The sequence below is a fragment of the Lacerta agilis genome, chromosome 14 (assembly GCF_009819535.1).
Source record: "Lacerta agilis isolate rLacAgi1 chromosome 14, rLacAgi1.pri, whole genome shotgun sequence".
Taxonomy (NCBI): Eukaryota; Metazoa; Chordata; class Lepidosauria; order Squamata; family Lacertidae; genus Lacerta; species Lacerta agilis.
Genome location: NC_046325.1, coordinates 13,930,468 through 13,948,277, shown reverse-complemented (window position 1 = coordinate 13,948,277; position 17,810 = coordinate 13,930,468). Strand labels below are relative to the sequence as shown.

Below are 17,810 nucleotides of genomic sequence, written 5' to 3'. Positions count from 1 at the left end.
CGGCTAAATACTATAAAGATCTGGCACCGCAATTAATACCGAGATTGCTGGAAGTAATGAATAAGATCTTAATCAGTGGAAGGATTCCGGACTCGTGGAAAGAGGCATTCGTAACGTTAATCCCAAAACAAGGCACAGATTTACTGAATGTGAAAAATTACCGGCCGATTTCCTTATTGAACTTAGATTATAAATTATTCACTGACATATTGGCAGGAAGGTTGAAAAAAGTTTTAAACACAATAATACATAAAGATCAAATGGGGTTCCTCCCCGGGCGTCAAATGAAAAACAATACAAGAATAATCGTTGATTTAATTGAATATTTGGATTTAAAAATAGATAAGAAAGCAGCCTTAATCTTTATCGATGCCGAAAAGGCATTTGACAATGTATCATGGCAATTTATGATAAAGATTTTAAGAAAGATGGAGGTGGGAAGGGAATTTATGAATGGGATATCGGCAATTTATAAAGAACAAACGGCAAAATTAGTGATTAACGGCTCATTGACAGATAAATTCGGAATAACAAAAGGTACAAGACAGGGGTGTCCGATATCCCCGCTTTTATTCATTATTGTCTTAGAAATTTTAATAAAAAAGATAAGAGATATGGAAAATATTAAAGGAATTAAGATTGGCAAAAGAGAATTTAAAGTGAAGGCATTTGCAGATGATATGGTTATGACGCTGGAGGAACCTATGCAAAGTTTGGGGAAAGCGCTGGAAGTGATAGAGGAGTTCGGAAAGTTGGCAGGGTTTAAGTTAAATAAAGGGAAAACAAAGATACTGGTTAAAAATTTAGAAAAGAAGGAAATGGAAGAATTACAAGAAAAATATGGCATTATGATTGTTAAAAAGGTAAAATATCTAGGAATATGGCTCACTCCAAAAAACATAAATTTATTTAGCGATAATTACGAGCCAATGTGGAAGGAGATTAAAAGGGATCTAGAAATCTGGAACAAATTAAGTCTATCGATGTGGGGTAGAATAGCGAGTGTCAAAATGATGGTCCTACCAAGACTCCTATTTCTTTTTCAAACGATACCGGTAATCAAGGGTACAAGTCAGCTGAAGGATTGGCAGAGAAATTTGTCAAAATTCATTTGGCAGGGCAAACGCCCAAGAATTAAACACAAATTAGTGATAGATAAAAAAGAGAGAGGAGGATTTGGATTGCCGGATCTCAAAATTTATTATGAATCATCATGCATGATTTGGTTAAAAGAATGGATGATATTGAAAGATAAGGAGCTGTTAGACCTTGAGGGTTTTAACAACAGGTATGGATGGCATGCCTACCTCTGGCAGGACAAAGTAAGAGTACACAAAGAATTTTTGACACATGTATTTAGAAAACCACTTTATGAGGTGTGGCAGAGGTATAAGGACTTGGTAGAAAGAAGAACACCGAGATGGTTGTCACCCACAGAGATACTGACAATTAAAAAAATATATACAGAAGAGGAAAACTGGATAACGTACGAGAATTTATTGATTGAAACAGAAAAAGGATGGGGAATTAAATCATATGATCAGGTGGCGGATAATTTGACAGGATGGATCCAGTATCATCAGATATTTAATCTATTCAATGAAGATAAAAGAAAATGTAATTTCGATAATAAAAAATCAAAGTTCCAGATAGAAATATTAGAGGGAAAAGAGAAATTACTTTCAAAGATGTATAATTATCTTCTAGATTGGTATACAAAAGATGAAGAAGTGAAGGAGGTAATGGTGAAATGGGCTATGGATGTGGGTCATAATATACAATTTGAAATGTGGGAAAAACTTTGGAAGGAACATATGAAATTCACAGCCTGTATAATATTGAAAGAAAACATCATGAAAATGATGTATCGCTGGTACTTAACGCCAGTAAAACTAGCGAAAATGTTTAGAAAATATGACAAAAAATGCTGGAAATGTGAGATCAAAGACGGAGAGTTCTATCATATGTGGTGGACATGTGAAAAAGTGAAAAACTTCTGGGAAGCAGTCTATAATGAATTAAAGAAAATATTTAGATACACATTCGTCAAAAAACCAGAAGCCTTCCTGATTGGCCTAGTAGGGGAGGAGATTAAAAAAGAAGACCAAAAATTCTTTCTATATGCCACCACAGCGGCAAGAATATTGCTGGCGAAAAATTGGAAAGTAAAAGAAGTACCAACGATAGAGGATTGGAAAAAGAAATTATTAGAATATGCAGAATTGGCGAAATTAACAGGAAAAATTAGAGAACAAAGAGATCAAAGGTTTCAATTGGAGTGGAGTAAATTTATAAACTATATGAAAGAATAGAAAATCTGAAATCACTTACAGGTGTGATAGTAATCTTGTAACAGAACAAAACATGGAAAGAAAAATGTTTACAGATAGTAATTGAAATAAGTACAAAAGAAGGTAAAGCGAAGGAATGATGTAAATTTAGAAAACCAAAGTAAGGAAGGAAGGAAGTCCAAAAACTCGGCGGAGTTTATGTATTACTGTAATTGCTTGTATGAGGATTTGTGAGTGTTTCTTTTTTGTTTGCTTTTTTGGATGAAAATAAAAAGAAGTTTGCAAAAAAAAAAAGGAAATAGCCAGCCACTGTTGTTTGTCCCAGTACCTGTTAGTCAGCAACACTGCCTCTGAACCTGGAGGGTCTATTCTCCACTCATGGCCAGCAGCCATTGATAGGCCCATTCTCCATAATTTTGTCTAATTTGCCTCTATTTACTTATAGAATAGCCTGGAGAGGCTCTCAAAATGGCTTTAAAAAGATTCTCAGATTAAATCTCACTCAAATCTAGCACAGGAACTGAACAGGCAGGATTGAAACTGGGAAGGAGTTTGTTGAATGAGCCCTGCCTCTAGAACATGGAGAAGGAGATGGCCTACTCTGGATATACACTCCTCTATTGAAAGAGAGCATAAGTTAATGCGGTGTGTGGAGGGGTATTTTCTTTGTCCCCCTTGAATTTCCAGCCAATCAATTTTATTGGGTAACCCAAGTTCTAGTATTATGAAGGTTGAAAAATTTCTGGTTGTATACTATTGCTACACCAGTACTTAATTCAGTCCTATTAACCAAAAATAAATCATATTTGGTCTCAGAAGGCTATACCTCAGGAAGGATGTCTGCGGATGCATTCCACACCCATGTCCCATTCAGTTGCACAGGGAACTGAAACGTGATTGAGACAGGAACCTTTCGTGTATATGTGTTCTTCACCTAAACAAGAAGAAGATCCTGTATAAATGTGTCAGGAGCCCAGCAATCAGCCCATTGCTGTCACTAACCAATAGATAATAATAATAATAATAATAATAATAATAATAATAATAATAATAATAATAATAATATTTTTAAAGCAAACTAATGTGGAAATGTGGAGAACTGAACTTAAGCCTGTACATTTGAGAAACTGATAAAAACCAAATGTGAAATATTTTCCCACCCCCATCCTACAAATGATTGCTGTACTGCTAAGCCATTCTCACCTACTACCGGTATATGGCTCAAGCAGTGGCAGCCTTGGGGCCAGTATAGCAGGTGTACAAGGTGGGTGAGGACTCTTTCCCTCTTTTTAAACTTTTAAACCAAGGAGCTTGTTTTGTGCTGCTTGCGCACACCCACCATGCCTCTTCTTTCTGCCTACATTTCACAGAACAGCTTCAGAGCAACATAATACAAGATGATGTCTGGCAAGAGGGATGCAGCCAACCACACTCCCCAGAGTGGCTCCAGTATGACATATTGTGTTGTGCTACTCTGAAGCCCTTAGCTGAAGGTCTGGATTTATTCCCCCTAAACCTGATCCACAGAAATTTTGCCTTTTTCAAATTCTTAATTCCACAATGCTCCACAAACCCCTCACCTCATAGCGATGTTCCACAGTCTGATTTCCGTCTTCCAGGCCAGCAGAAAAATTGACATACTTGGTTGACTCATCAACACTGGAAGAAAAGAGGTGGAGGTCTGAGAAAAATCACTGTGTAATAAAGCAATCAATCTGAGTTTGACTAATGCATTCCAATGGCTTTTTGGAAGATCAAAGTATATCATTGCTATGGCAATTTAGATGGGGTCAATATTTTCTAGCAGCCAATGCCATTCATTTTAGCATGTCCCCCTGAAATGAGTATATTCTGACTGAATCAAGAAAAGTGAGTAAGTGATTGATATCAGCTATGCTGATATCACCTTTGAAGGTGACTCAGAAACTACAACTAATCCAGAATGCGGCAGCTAGACTGGTGACTGGTGAGTGGCCGCCGGGATCATATAACACCAGTCCTAAAGGATTTTCATTGTCTCCCGGTGTGTTTCAGACCACAATTCAAAGTGTTGGTGCTGACCTTTAAAGCCCTAAATGGTCTCAGCCCAGTATACCTGAAGGAGCGTCTCCACCCTCATCATTCAGCCCGGACAGTGAGGTCCTTCTCCAAGGGTCTTCTGCTGGTTCCCTCACTGTGAGAAGCAAAGTTATAGGGAACCAGGCAGAGGGCCTTCTCGGTAATGATGTCCTCCCTGTGGAACACCCTCCCTTCAGATGTCAAGGAGATAAAGAACTACATAACTTTTAGAAAGCATCTGAAGGCAGCTCTGTATTGGGAAGTTTTTTATGTTTGATGTTTTATTATGTTTCAATATATGCTGTAAGCTGATCAGAGTGTCTGGGGAAACCCAGCCATATGGGTGTGTATAAATAATAAAAAATATTTAAATTATTATGATGATGCACATCTACCTGAAAGGAAGCCCTGTTGAATTCAGCGGGACTTGCAAGTAGACATGCTTAGTATCACACTGCAGGGCAATAGCCAGCAAACAAAAATTGGCCAGTTATTTGCAAAATGGGGGTTATCCAATAAGTCAGAAGTGGCAAATTCCAAAAGATTCAAATTCATTAAACTTGAATTCATCCAAAATAATTCATTAAACAGAAGAAAATGAGGAAGCTGAAGATTCAATATGCATTGGAATACAAAATTGATTTCTAAATATATGTGGAAATGTCACTATATGGATCCTAATTACTTTGTTAGGGATTAACACAAAAGGATTGCAAGAAGACCACTATTTTACCCTCCACCAAAGTATCTAAACCAGTGTTTTTCAACCTTTTTTGGGCAAAGGCACACTTGTTTCATGAAAAAAATCACGAGGCACACCACCATTAGAAAATGTTAAAAAAATTAACTCTGTGCCTATATTGACTATATATATAAAGTATTTTTTCAATTTTTCCCACGGCACACCAGGCAACATCTCGCGGCACACTAGTGTGCCGCGGAACAGTGGTTGAAAAACACTGATCTAAACCAGTATAGAAAATGTGCAGCTTCTTGGGGAGACAGAAGGAGTAGGCATGTATGAGGTCAGTGTTGCTATCAGACTGAGTAATAGTAGTAATAGTAGTAGTGGTAATAGTAATAGTAATAGGTTCCCTATCTCTGCTTTATAGGCTTATGAGGTGAGCTATCTGCTGACGTTGAAATCTTTTGAAAGCCAGTCAAGTCCAGGAAAACCAGCAGATGCTGTTTCATCTAGGTCTTTCAACCCCTGAAACAAAAAGGGGGTGGGTTCCATTTAGTGGCTGAAATTATAGAGCCACCGTGAAACACAGACCCATGATAATTAGGAAAGGCTATATGGCTGGAATTTCTTGTTTGTACAGAAGGATCATTATTCTAAGGCACCAGCCCTAAGAAAAACAGTGGTTGTGCAAACAAGCCTTCTGACAGTCAATAGTGAGTTGAGAAGGGCAGCTGGGAGGTGGGCTGGGATGCTCCCAGAATACTTGCAGTCACGTACGCGTTAACAAAGACATATACTCCATATTTGACAAGCAGTTTCGCTTGGTGAATCATGTCCGGAGTGAGAGGGCCATTGTTGTCACTAGAAAAAAGAGAGAGAGGCAGAGTGAAGTCTGGAACATTTATCACATATGCCACTGCCCCATCATACACTGCTACATGCACTGTGGCTCTACAACATTAGGGCTTGGCGAATCTGTTCATTTTGCTTTCATTTTATCTCTTTTTCATTCTGAAGTTCAGCTCTCCACATCAGTCTGTGTTTTTTTAAAGAGTCCCCATGGAAATTCACCAGTATCTGGGTAAACTTCTATTATTCACATTTATATATGTAATTCTGAATGATATACACATTTTTCCAAAGTGTATTTCACCTAATATTTATATTTTTCCTAATCTAATACATTTTGTATGCTATTTTCACTAATCTATTTGTATGCACACTTTAGCTTAGCATATGCATTTTTGTCAGCATTCCATGACTGGAGAACTGCATTCCAAAATTCAGAAAAGTACAGATTTTAAAGGGTGCCTATGTTTTGGTTTCCATACTGTTTGGGGAATATGGTGGTGAATCAGGTAGATTTGCTTGCAAATGTGAAGTGGGTCAAATTTCTCCCCCATCCCACTGCCTGTTAGAATGTATTAGAGATACTCATGACCTGATTTGTATTTCCTAGACTAATATGTAAATTGGAATTCAGTTATCCTCTACTTTTCATGCTTCTCAGAATGTTGCAATGCAACTCTTAGCTCAAAAGTGTGGCATATAAAAATGCATTTCTAAATGCATTAATATGTGCATCTGTGGGAAAAATACATATAGAAGTAATGCAAGTTGCTGTATGGTTGTTGTTTTATATCATATGGAAATGAAAAAGAACCAGATGTCAAAGAAATAAACAACTATATGACATTTAGAAGATATCTGAAGGCAGCCGTGTTTAGGGAACTGACTGATATTTCAATGCATTTTTAACCTTCTGTTGGAAGACGCCCAGAGTGGCTGAGGAAACCCAGCCAGATGGGTGGGGTAGAAATAATAAATTATTATTATTTATGAATGAACACTCTCTGAGTCCCAGAACACACAATCATTATACATTTAAGGCTGCAAATCTTATGTGACTGTAAGCTTCATTTAACTCAATGGGACTTACTTCTGAATTGATTAGAATTTATTGGGATTGCATTACAAACCAGTTTGAATGTGGCCTAGCCATCATGACAACTGAAGTGAAACTGATTCAAGCTGGTCAAATAGGAACATCTCCCAAGCCAGGCACTTCAAACCTTACCTGCCAGCTGTGGCATTGATCTGTACCTCTCTCCCCAGATCTGCATTCTGGGAGACGGAAAAGGTGGCAATGAAAATAGCCTGCAACAGATGATGACACAATAAATGAGTGAGAGGGCAGCCAGGTGTTATTTGGGGAGAGGGGAGGAGTCTATTAGAGTAGAGATCCTAACCAGATGACCACAGTTCCCTGGTCCACTTGCTTACAGAAGGACTTTACCTCAGCTCCAGTCCGGAAGATGGGGTGGTTGATGTTACAGGTGGTGTTCCTCATGGGATCATCCTCTGCCGAAGGGGTAGAACCACATTTAATAGCCACATTTCTCCTGTTGGACTGCAGTGGGAGGGACCAGATTGGGGAATTGGTTAAGATAGTGAGCAGCAAACTTTTAGGCCAGTACCAATCCCCTGTTGCCGAACTGTCGCCTTTTGCCTCTTATACCTTCAATAGTGAGCTCCTGCGGTAGGACAGTGCGGAAGGGTAGAAGAAGGTCACAGTGGTGCCATAGGAATCCTCTCCATCATTCCGAATGAAGACGGTAGCATTGAGCTCAGGGGTCAGGCCCACCACCAGAGTGTGCAAGCTGAAGGGGGAAAAAAGAAGAGGGCTCTTCTAAGCTTAAGAAAGTAAGAAGACCCTGCTAAATCAGGCAAAGGGCTCGTCCAGACCAGAATCCAATTTTCACAGTGACAAACCAGATGCCTGTAGGAAGTCCACAAGCAGGACCTGGGTGTAATAGTGACTCTTCCTACCTGTGATTCTCTGCAACTGGTATTGAGAAGCATATGACCTTTGACAGTGGAGGCAGATCATAGCCTTCTGGAGTAGTAGCTGCTAATAGCCTTACGCTAAGACAATATGTCTTAGGACTCAATCCTGCCTGGAAGTCATTCCCTCCATTGTGGAGACCCTGACCCAGCCCACAGAAGCTCAGGGAGTGGGGAGAGAACACTCTCTACATGCACCATCCTCCTTTGTTGCTACATTATTGTTACTACATTTACAGTATTATTATGTGTTTCAGAGATGAGCCTTGGAAATCAAAGTGTATTCTGCATCTTGGCTCTAATTAAGCCATGAAGAGAGGAAATTACCATATTTTTTGCTCCATAAGACACACTTTTTTCCTCCTGAAAAGTAAGGGGAAATGTCTGTGCGTCTTATGGAGCGAATGCATGGTCCCTGGAGCCAAGTTGCCCAGGGGGGAAAGGCAGATCCTGCTTTTTCTGTTTTAGAAAGAGCTAAAGGCTAACAATGGGGAAAGAGAGTGTTGAAAAGAACCCACTCAACAGCTGATTGCAGGAGATCGGGGAGGGAGATAAGGGAGCTAGCTCCCTTCCTGCCCCGCCCAGGCCCCTTGCACAGTAGTTCCTTTGGGAGGGCTGAGGATCCTGGGAAATTGAGTTTTTCAGCCATTTGGGGCTTTCTGTTACTTTTCCTCTTGCTTTCTATTACTTGCTGGTGCTTACTGGTTTGCTTTCTTCTTGCTTCCTATTAACTACTGGTGCTTACTGGTTTGTACTGGTTTGCTTTCCTCTTGCTTCCTATTACTTGCTGGTGCGTACTGGTTTCTACTGGTGCTTATTGGTCTGTACTGGTTTGTACTGGTGCTTACTGGTTTGTACTGGTTCGCTTTCCTCTTGCTTCCTATTACTTGCTGGTGCGTACTGGTTTGTACTGGTGCTTACTGGTTTGTACTGGTTTGCTTTCCTCTTGCTTCCTATTACCTGCTGGTGCTTACTGGTCTGTACTGGTGCTTACTGGTTTGTACTGGTTCGCTTTCCTCTTGCTTCCTATTACTTGCTGGTGCTTACTGGTCTGTACTGGTTTGTACTGGTGCGTACTGGTTTGTACTGGTGCTCACTGGTCTGTACTGGTTTGTACTGGTGCTTACTGGTTTGTACTGGTTTGCTTTCCTCTTGCTTCCTATTACCTGCTGGTGCTTACTGGTCTGTACTGGTTTGTACTGGTGCATACTGGTTTGTACTGGTGCTTACTGGTTTGTACTGGTTCGCTTTCCTCTTGCTTCCTATTACTTGCTGGTGCGTACTGGTTTCTACTGGTGCTTACTGGTCTGTACTGGTTTGTACTGGTTCTTACTGGTTTGTACTGGTTTGCTTTTCTTTTGCTTCCTATTACCTGCTGGTGCTTACTGGTCTGTACTGGTTTGTACTGGTGCTTACTGGTTTGTAAGCAATGCTTTTCCCCCTTTGCAAAAGCTGCACAAATCTGAACTGATCCTCAAAAAGCAGGGCTTTTCCCTTTGCAAAAAAGCTGCAAAACTTTGAGCTGATTCTCCAAAAAAAAAAAGGGGGGGGGTTTAGAGGAGGAAAACCAGAAAAATATTTTTCCCTGGTTTCCGCCTCTAAAAACGAGGTGCGCCCTATGGTCCAGAGCGTCCTATGGAGCGAAAAATACAGTATGTGGGGAGGGCTAAGAGATGAGACCTAGCATTCTACCCTGCAATGCTCTAACACTGAAGCCGTGAGCACCTGAAATGCACCAGGTTCAATGAGTCTGGGTAAATTGCAGCAGAGTAGGATGACATGAAGAAGAAAAACATACATTACCCTGAGAAATTGAAGGAGGTTTTTAACTGGTCTTTACAGACTCCATCTGCACCACAATTCTTTTGAAAGTGTAGCTGTGAAGAGAAGAAGGGTGGGGTACAGACATGGGTGTAGTCAAGGGAGGGTGGGGGGCAGCTGCCACCTAGGTCAAGTAAAACAATAGAAATGCTTAACTGACCAATCACATCAGTTCTGCCCCCGCTAACAAAAGTCCTGTCCCCCCCCCCACAACAAAAATCCTGGCTATGCCCATGGGTACAAACATTGTCAGAATTTGAGGGTGGGTGAAGCTAGTAACATTTTGTTGTCTAGAGTTGAAATGTGAAAATGTTTTCACATTTCCTGCTTTCCTAACCTTCTGGAAGCTGCCTGCCAGCTGTGGGCAGGGCCAAAACCAAAATGGGCTGGGCCACCCGACACACACTCTCATACATACCGGTAAGCACCCCAACAACCTCATGTGCTATCTCTCTTCCCTATGCTTTCCACTCCTACTGTTCAGGTGACTGAGAAAAGGGGACTGAAGAGGAATTCCCCACCATCAGTTAACATATAGAATGGGGGAGCAGATGGGTGGTGGAAGATAGCAACAGGAGCTGCTACCTCAAGGTGCATAGGACTTCTTAAAGCAACAATGTCTGAAGCAGAAAAGGGGCAATGGAAACCTTTGGGAATCTCCACTTGAAGGCGCTCTAGGTGACAACCCTGTCAAGGTAGGTTAGGCTGAGAGAGAAACCACCAAAGGTCGCAATGAGTTTCATGACCGAGTGGAAATCTGAACCTAAGTCTTCCTAGGAGTACAAGTCTTTCCTGCACCTTAGTGACAGCCAGCTGCATTTAATAATAGACTATGAAACTTAGGGTTCGTCCAAACTTCCATCTAGAAGTTTTTCAAGCAGTTTCCCCCTTGCCCTGCTCTGATTGAATTTGCTCTGAATGAATGCTAAAGAGCAGTTTTCTCTAGGGAAAAGCAGTGGGAGAAGAGCAAGTATGGATAAGTCTACATTTAGTGAACTGAACAGCTGGTATTGTTTAGCTAGAATGTGCACCCAATGGCCCTTCTATATTGGAGGTTCTTCTTGCTGCTAAAGGAGAGTTTCAGGGAAGACAATTTCAGTGTGAAACGGTGAAAAATGGGAAGTGGTAAGAAAGGAAAATGATCAGAGACCATTTCCCTATATAAATTAAGCCCTTCGTCTCTGCCACTTCCATATACAGACTGATAGTCAACCAGACAGGAAACAGAGAGTGCGTGGACTCACCGGTGATGTAAATATAGGGGAGCTATCTTTGCTTAGGATGGCTTGCAGGTTGTCAGCACCAGGAATGGGATCTCCAATGAGAGTATAATTCAACCGGAGGTTTATGGGTGTGAAGCTGTCTTCTACGCAGGTCTTGCGTAATGGAGGGGGAGAAGAAATAAAAATAAGTGAGGATCTGCTTTATTTTGCGATTAGAGATGGGAAAGAAATTTGATCCAGATCTCATTTGAAGCTGAATCTATCAAATTTGCACTTTCCGAAACAACATGCAAACTGAAATACAGCTATCCCTTGAAATTTGCACTTATCCAAATTTTGATATGCAGGTTACCAACCCAACAATGTTTACAAAAATGCATATATTAGGGAAAGTGTGCATCATATTGGTGAAAATAGCACACAAAATGCATTATGTCAGGATTTTTTTTTGTAAAATTATGTACCTTAGTCAGAAGTGCATATAAAAATGTGTTTATTAAGAAAAATGCATTAAAATGTGGATTAATTGTCATAAGGTTTTTTAAAAATCAGGAATTGCTGCAAAGTAAATTTAAGTGAATTTAAGATTGGAAAAGGAAGAAACTGAGATTGACAGATCCTTCTATCCCTAGTGGTGACAACATTTGTTTCATGGACCCAAATGCCAACATTTGTCTTTTCTTTTAAACATCCGCTGGATCTCTGAACTCACCGGCAACTTTATGCGATACTCCTCACAGTGTCTCTTCAGTCCTATTTTTATCTCCTTGGTGATGGTGGAAGAGTCTGGATTTCCGTTAAAAATGGCCCGAACCCTCATTCGACCAGGATCCAAGTTCAGCTTGTACTGAATGGTGTTCAAAATACTGCTGCCTGAGGGAGAGGAATTGAAAAGACAACACAGAGAATAGGATTCTGAGGGATAGAGTGTGCTGTGCAGTTTCTCTGCAAAGGCCCTTTAGCACAAAATCCTTCTGATGCTCACAGCTAAAGCCATGCATCCAGTATTGAGGAATGAAATGCCTGCCAAGTTAAGAGGAAGCTCACAATACTAGGTCTTATAACTGGGGGCCAACTCCTTGCTAACACCCTCCCTTCTGGGCTCTCTAGGGGCACTGGATTCAATGAAGGGCTCACATCAGAATCTGGCAGTAGCTTTCAAACAGGGCATTAGAGTTGTGCTCCAGGGTGAAGCATTCAGTGCATGTGGATGAGGAGTAGGCCTCTGGGACTTCACTGTTACACAAAGCAGAAGTTCACCCGGAGTGTGTCCAATTGTACCAGTATTCCTTTTCAGATGTACATTGCATGGAAAAGTCAGTAGCAGTAAGCTATCTTGATGGGAAGCTGTCCATCATTAGTAATTGCAACATGGAAGAACTTCTGATAACTTTCTTGGGGACCCAGAGGATTCTAGGAACACAGTTTGAAAAGCCACAGGAATATGGTACTGATGGGTAATCAAACTGTGTGGCAAGCCAGCTTCTCATTTGCCCCACTTCTTGTACTGAGGGGTCCTCCTGTCCTCAGCATGTTATTGTGCACTTTCAGCTAGTACCCAAGCCCAGCTTGCTCCCTCAAAGTGCTTTGGGCCTACCTTGTGTAAACCGAGGATCCGACATAACAGTGAGGCAGACAGTTGCCTTACTGACTTCCTTGTTCAGAACATCCTGATCCTGGCATTCAAAGGCAGCGATGGGGATCTCATTTGGTGTGAAGGTGATAGTAGGCACTACTCGTACCACGGGCCGAGCCCTGTTGCAGACAGAATGGGGTATGAATTTGGGTGGGAGGGAGACGCAGGTTCATTGTGTAGCCCACTGGGGAGCACAGGGCTAGTGCCATCTGGACATTTCAACCATGGGTTATATTTGCAAAGTGTTTAAAAGAAGTGCATTCCAAACAATTGTCACATGTCCAGTCTGCACATCATCTTGTGCTGTGTGGGACATTTCTGTTGCTGGGATATTACATGTTCTCAGCATTCAAATGACAGGGGAAATGCCATCACCACCCTGGCTTACTGAGCAGGAATAAGCTGTACAAGAGTCATGGCTTTGGATCAGGTCCTCAAAGGTGTCCCTACTTGAAGCAACAGCTCGCTTAGACCATGGATGCCAACTCTGCCATTAAGGGAAGCAGAATGGAAGACACAAAGGGCACCATCAACTCTGAAGTTCTCCTGCATAGGCTTCTTTGTTATCAATGTGAACTACGTTCCATGATAATTAGTTGGGGGAGGAGTTCCATTTGCATCTCCCACCTCAGGCACCAAAATACCTGTACGTTGGATCAGTCCAGAGAGCTCTTGCCATTCCTGCTTGTGACTGACACTACTGCTTGCTCAACCATTTAAAAGTGTTATTTTACTTGATTAGAATTCCTTTAAAAAAAATATTAATGAGAGACTGATTACTCTCTAATGTACTACAAAGGAAGTGTGCATGCAGACCTTTTTTAAAAAGTTGGCTCCAAGAGTCCCAAAGCTCCTCACCTCAGCAGCAGCACTCTTCCTTGAGCCCCCACTGCAACATCTGGGAGTCCATCTCCAGTCAGATCTCTCCCGGCACCAATAGCCTGGCCAAAGTAATGGAGCCTATTGGGAAGCAGAGAGCCTTGGATGCGCTAGGAGCAGGAGAAAGAAGGAGAGGTTGGTGCCTGAGGTCTCCTTAGAGGAGGACCCTCCAGCAGATCTTCATACCACCAGTAACCCTGAAGAGCTTTTGGATCTAGATTACCTTGTCCCAAGACTGGGGGTCACCCATCCCAGATGTTTGGGTTCCTGGCTGGTTTTTGGACTGCCCCCACCTTCCCAATCTCCCCCAGGGGCACAGGAGCAAAAGTGACAGTGAGCCAGGCAGGAACTTCAGGGCTTTTGGAAGTGCCCAGTTAGCTGCACATGAGGCTACTCAGGAGGAGGGGAACATGCATGGAAGTACCTGCCTGGATCATTAGACAGGAAGGGGTGGAGCCTCAAGCTCCTATATAAACCTCCAGTCTGAGCTTCTTCATTGATAAAGTAACTGCTTCAAGCTTCAGCCTACTAGGACTACCAGACAGTGAAATGACAGCTGCCTGTGCTTCCTACTATGGAGTGGAGGGGGCAGAGGGGTTGTGGGCTCACCTGGCTATATGCTGGGTTGATGGATCTTCTGCTCCCATGGAATATGTACACAGCTCCTTGGTTCTCATCCTCCATTGGAGCCCCAATGGCCACATCTGTCCATCGGTCCCCAGTTATTTCACCTATTTCTGCTATGCTGGCTCCAAAGCGGCCCAAGGGCTGTTTGGCTGCCCCCCGCAATTTCTGGCTGCAGAAAAACCCATCCTCCTGGCAAATGATGAAAGGGGACACTTGAGGGTTCTGCTGAAGTTGTTCCTTCTATTTTCAATCTCATGCACTGTTTGTTCCGTGGCGCCCCCTTGTGCCAGAAGGGGGACAGACTCAAAGGAACCAAACTAGTAAAACAGTGAATGCCCTGTAATTTACAGAATTTATAGAAGCAGTCCCTTCTGACTTTCACTCTGCACTTCCTATTTTTTCATTTGGCAAGACACTTTGGAGACCTTGATGGAAAAAAGGACCAGCTCACATCGGGCTCTGACCGTCCCATTGGTGGGCGCCAATTACTTTTCCCATCTCTTCATTTCTATAAGTAAAGCAGCTATCTATCTGGTTCTTTGCTGTATATCCCAGTTCTCCTCTCCCCTGCTATCAGGGCTGGGGGAAAACATGACATTCAAACACCATCTCCCTGGAAGAGCTGCAACTTGTGTTGTGTGACATCACAACATTCCATGTGTCCTTCCCTGACCTCACTCTACATCATTAGCTGCCAGCTGCCAGCATCCAGGAGCACAGAAATACAGAACAATGTGATGCCCTATCAAGGGGTCTGTTCCGCTGTTTAATTAGCACTGCTCAGCCTTCCTTCAAACCTCTTGTGCTTTCGCAAAAGAAACCAAAGCACAAAATGTGCTCTAGGAAAGGAAAATACTTTTGATGTCCCACTGCTACAAATAAACTGCAGTGGAGCAGAACAGTGCTGCATTTGATAAATACAGGGTGGAGTGCGAAAGGATGCCTTCTTACATCCCTGCTCACAATTAACTGCTCTTGGTAGTTGCCTTGTGCCACCAAGAACAAAGGGGAGACCTGCATTCCCCTTCACCTACCTGCCTCTCGCAGATGTAGACCACGCCTCCTGCCATGCCGTCATAGTACATGGGAGCACCAATAAGAACCAGATCTGTGTTTTTGTCTCTATCAAGGTCCACGGAACAAAGTGTAGCACCAAAGTATGAGCCAATCTGGGGGGACTAAAAATCACCATTGTTAATTTTTTTCCACTTCTTGATCTCCCTGACTCCAGGCATTTACACATCCTTCTTTTCTTCTTTTCCCCATCCAATGGACTCTCCCATCCATCCATTCATTGCCTGGGACTAAAAGAGAGGGAGATTTATACTGTAGGCAAACATGGTGCAGCAGCACATTTCAACCGTTTTGAGACAGATGTTGCTGTCATGGCTTCCCACAAAGGACACTGGAGACTAAAGTTTTATGATGATGCTAAAGGTTTCATATGCTAACAGTGCCCAGAATTCCCTAGGTGAGAGTAACGACAGTTAAAATGGTTTGAAATGGCAACCAGTTCGTTGTTTGCAACTACAACACTTCCAGGATCGAACACCTTGCCCAAATCTCTAGAGACTTCAAAAGTTACTTTTGTTGTTGTGGTACTTATAAATCAAGAACTGGGAACCTTCTTCAGCCTGAGGGCCACATTTCTTTCTGAGAAACTTTCTGGGGGCCACCTGCCAGTAATGGGTGGGACCAGAGGCAAAAGCGGGTGGAGAAATAAATGTGACTGCTACCTTTGTACAGTAGGCTAGTTTCTTCACACCCACACATTCATCTCTAGCCTCCATCAAGGAAAGCAAGAAGCCCAGTGGTGGAGCTTCATGCTCTGCTACTGGGGACAGGAAGCAGGTGGGGGCGTGGCGTGTGCTCTGGGGCGGGGCGTGCATCGTGGGTGGGTGGGGGCAGCCAAGATGGAACCCTACTGGGATCATGCTGCCCGGGACGCCACGCCCCCTACGCCCTGCCCTTCCTATGCCAGTGAAGAAGCCTTATCATAGCTAAATGGTACATTCAAGTCAGGCACAAATACTGTGGGTTTATGGCTTCCCCTAAATTCATGGGACCAGAGGGTGCTAGAATTTAATCAATGCTTGGGGTGTTAACATGGGTGCTAGACATGGGATTTAGCAAGAGTTAAAATATAAAACCAGTCAGTTTCCCAAGTTCAGGAAATTGTCTGGGGGAAGAGCCACTAAGGAGAACAAAAGGAAAGTGATGGGCCATTTGAAAAATGTCAAGGAAAGGGGATTCTGTGCCAGACAGCTCTTGTGTTTGAACCCAAAGCTGCAGCTATGGGAGAAGCAAGAACTTCATGGGGCTTTGATAGCTCCGATCGGATCCCGAGGTTTTCGCAACCGGAGGTGCCTGTTATGCGCATGTGCATGGCGTGGTAGAGTGCTTCTGTGCATGTGTGCACAGCGAAATCCAGAAAAATACTTCCAGGTTTGCCGCATGTGTATCACGAAGGATACGTAACCAGAGGTGCTCATAAGTAGAGGTACCACTGTATGTGTAAATAAACCTTATATCATAAAGACACCAAAGTCTCCACTGTGCCTTATTGCTGAAAGGAAACATGAACCCTGGGTAAGCGTGCCTGGAACTCCTTGGAATCTCACACCACTCAAAGATTGGGGATGGCATGCAACATTACTTAAGGGGGGGCCAAAGCAGATGAGGTGAGGGGTGAGACTAATGAGGGTGTATGGCCTGGGGAAAGTTTTGAGGGCCAGCTAGTGAGGTCTGGAGGTACACATGTGCATCCCTGCCTGGGGTTCCATAAATTATAAAAACTGAGGCTCTGTTCTGTTATTCAAATGTACAGTGAAAATTTAAAACAGTTTGTCAGAATTAAGGAAAGTCATTTCAATGGGAGATCCTGCTTTGTGGGCTGCATGGTCAACTTTAATTGCCACAGGCAAAGGAAACACGCTCAGATATGCACTGACACAACCCACAGTTCCTCCCGAAGCCTTCTTACCTCCTTTGGAGACAACTCTGATGTCTTCTGCCACTGCAAATTTTGTCGGCTAAACAAAAAGACTTTGCCGGCATGTTGGTAGCGAGGGGCTCCTACCACAAAGCTGCTCTGGCCATTCACTTGAACCATCTGCATTGCATAACCTTGTAGGGACACAAAGGCAGTGAGACAGGTACAAGGAGAAAACATAGCTGCATCTGGCAATGACAGAATCTCCTATTTATTTATTTATTTATTTATTTATTTTGGTTTAATGTTTTATTATAACACATTAAAACATCAATAAAACAAGATTTGATTGCAGTGAAGGAAGGTGATCCGTGCGCTTTACTTGACCCCCCCCCCAAACAGGCCACTGTTTCTCTTTCTCAGCTCCACCAGGCAAGGAACTAAGTACCACAGACGTCTTTCCCCACTGATCAGGGACTGTTGCCCCAGCAAACAGCAAAAGACAAACAGCCCTTTGAGCAGAAGGCAGCAAAACTAAAGGAGAAGGATGAGAAGGATGTGCCAAGGGGAAGGGTGATGCAGGAAAGAAAGGTCCAGGTAGGCTAGCAGGCTCCAAGAAGAAAGTAGAACCTGAAGAGGAGGAGGAGGAGGAAGAAGAAGATGAAGAAGAGGAGGAGGAAGGTGAGGAGGAGGAAGATGAAGAGTGAAGTTATAAAGCTGCTGTAAAGATTTTGTGCTCAAAAAGTCAATGATTTTGCTAATAATGTGAAGTCGAGTGCAGCTCATTGTTAGCTTCAGTATAAAAACTGTACAG

At 42.7% G+C, this 17,810-nt stretch overlaps 1 protein-coding gene across 1 annotated transcript in view; it reads right to left on the bottom strand.

Annotated features, from left to right (window-relative positions):
* ITGAX (integrin subunit alpha X) overlaps nucleotides 1–17,810 on the bottom strand; it is a 46,144-nt gene that overhangs the window by 6,765 nt on the left and 21,569 nt on the right. Inside the window, exons 12-25 of the mRNA XM_033168371.1 lie at nucleotides 17,048–17,190; nucleotides 15,099–15,242; nucleotides 14,047–14,253; nucleotides 13,417–13,547; nucleotides 12,520–12,677; nucleotides 11,635–11,795; nucleotides 10,944–11,075; nucleotides 9,682–9,755; nucleotides 7,553–7,694; nucleotides 7,331–7,444; nucleotides 7,112–7,191; nucleotides 5,812–5,895; nucleotides 3,872–3,950; nucleotides 3,118–3,225 (exon numbers count right to left, since the gene is read on the bottom strand). Coding sequence (XP_033024262.1) covers nucleotides 3,118–3,225; nucleotides 3,872–3,950; nucleotides 5,812–5,895; nucleotides 7,112–7,191; nucleotides 7,331–7,444; nucleotides 7,553–7,694; nucleotides 9,682–9,755; nucleotides 10,944–11,075; nucleotides 11,635–11,795; nucleotides 12,520–12,677; nucleotides 13,417–13,547; nucleotides 14,047–14,253; nucleotides 15,099–15,242; nucleotides 17,048–17,190 — 1,757 coding nt within the window. The remainder of the gene's footprint in view (nucleotides 1–3,117; nucleotides 3,226–3,871; nucleotides 3,951–5,811; nucleotides 5,896–7,111; nucleotides 7,192–7,330; nucleotides 7,445–7,552; nucleotides 7,695–9,681; nucleotides 9,756–10,943; nucleotides 11,076–11,634; nucleotides 11,796–12,519; nucleotides 12,678–13,416; nucleotides 13,548–14,046; nucleotides 14,254–15,098; nucleotides 15,243–17,047; nucleotides 17,191–17,810) is intronic.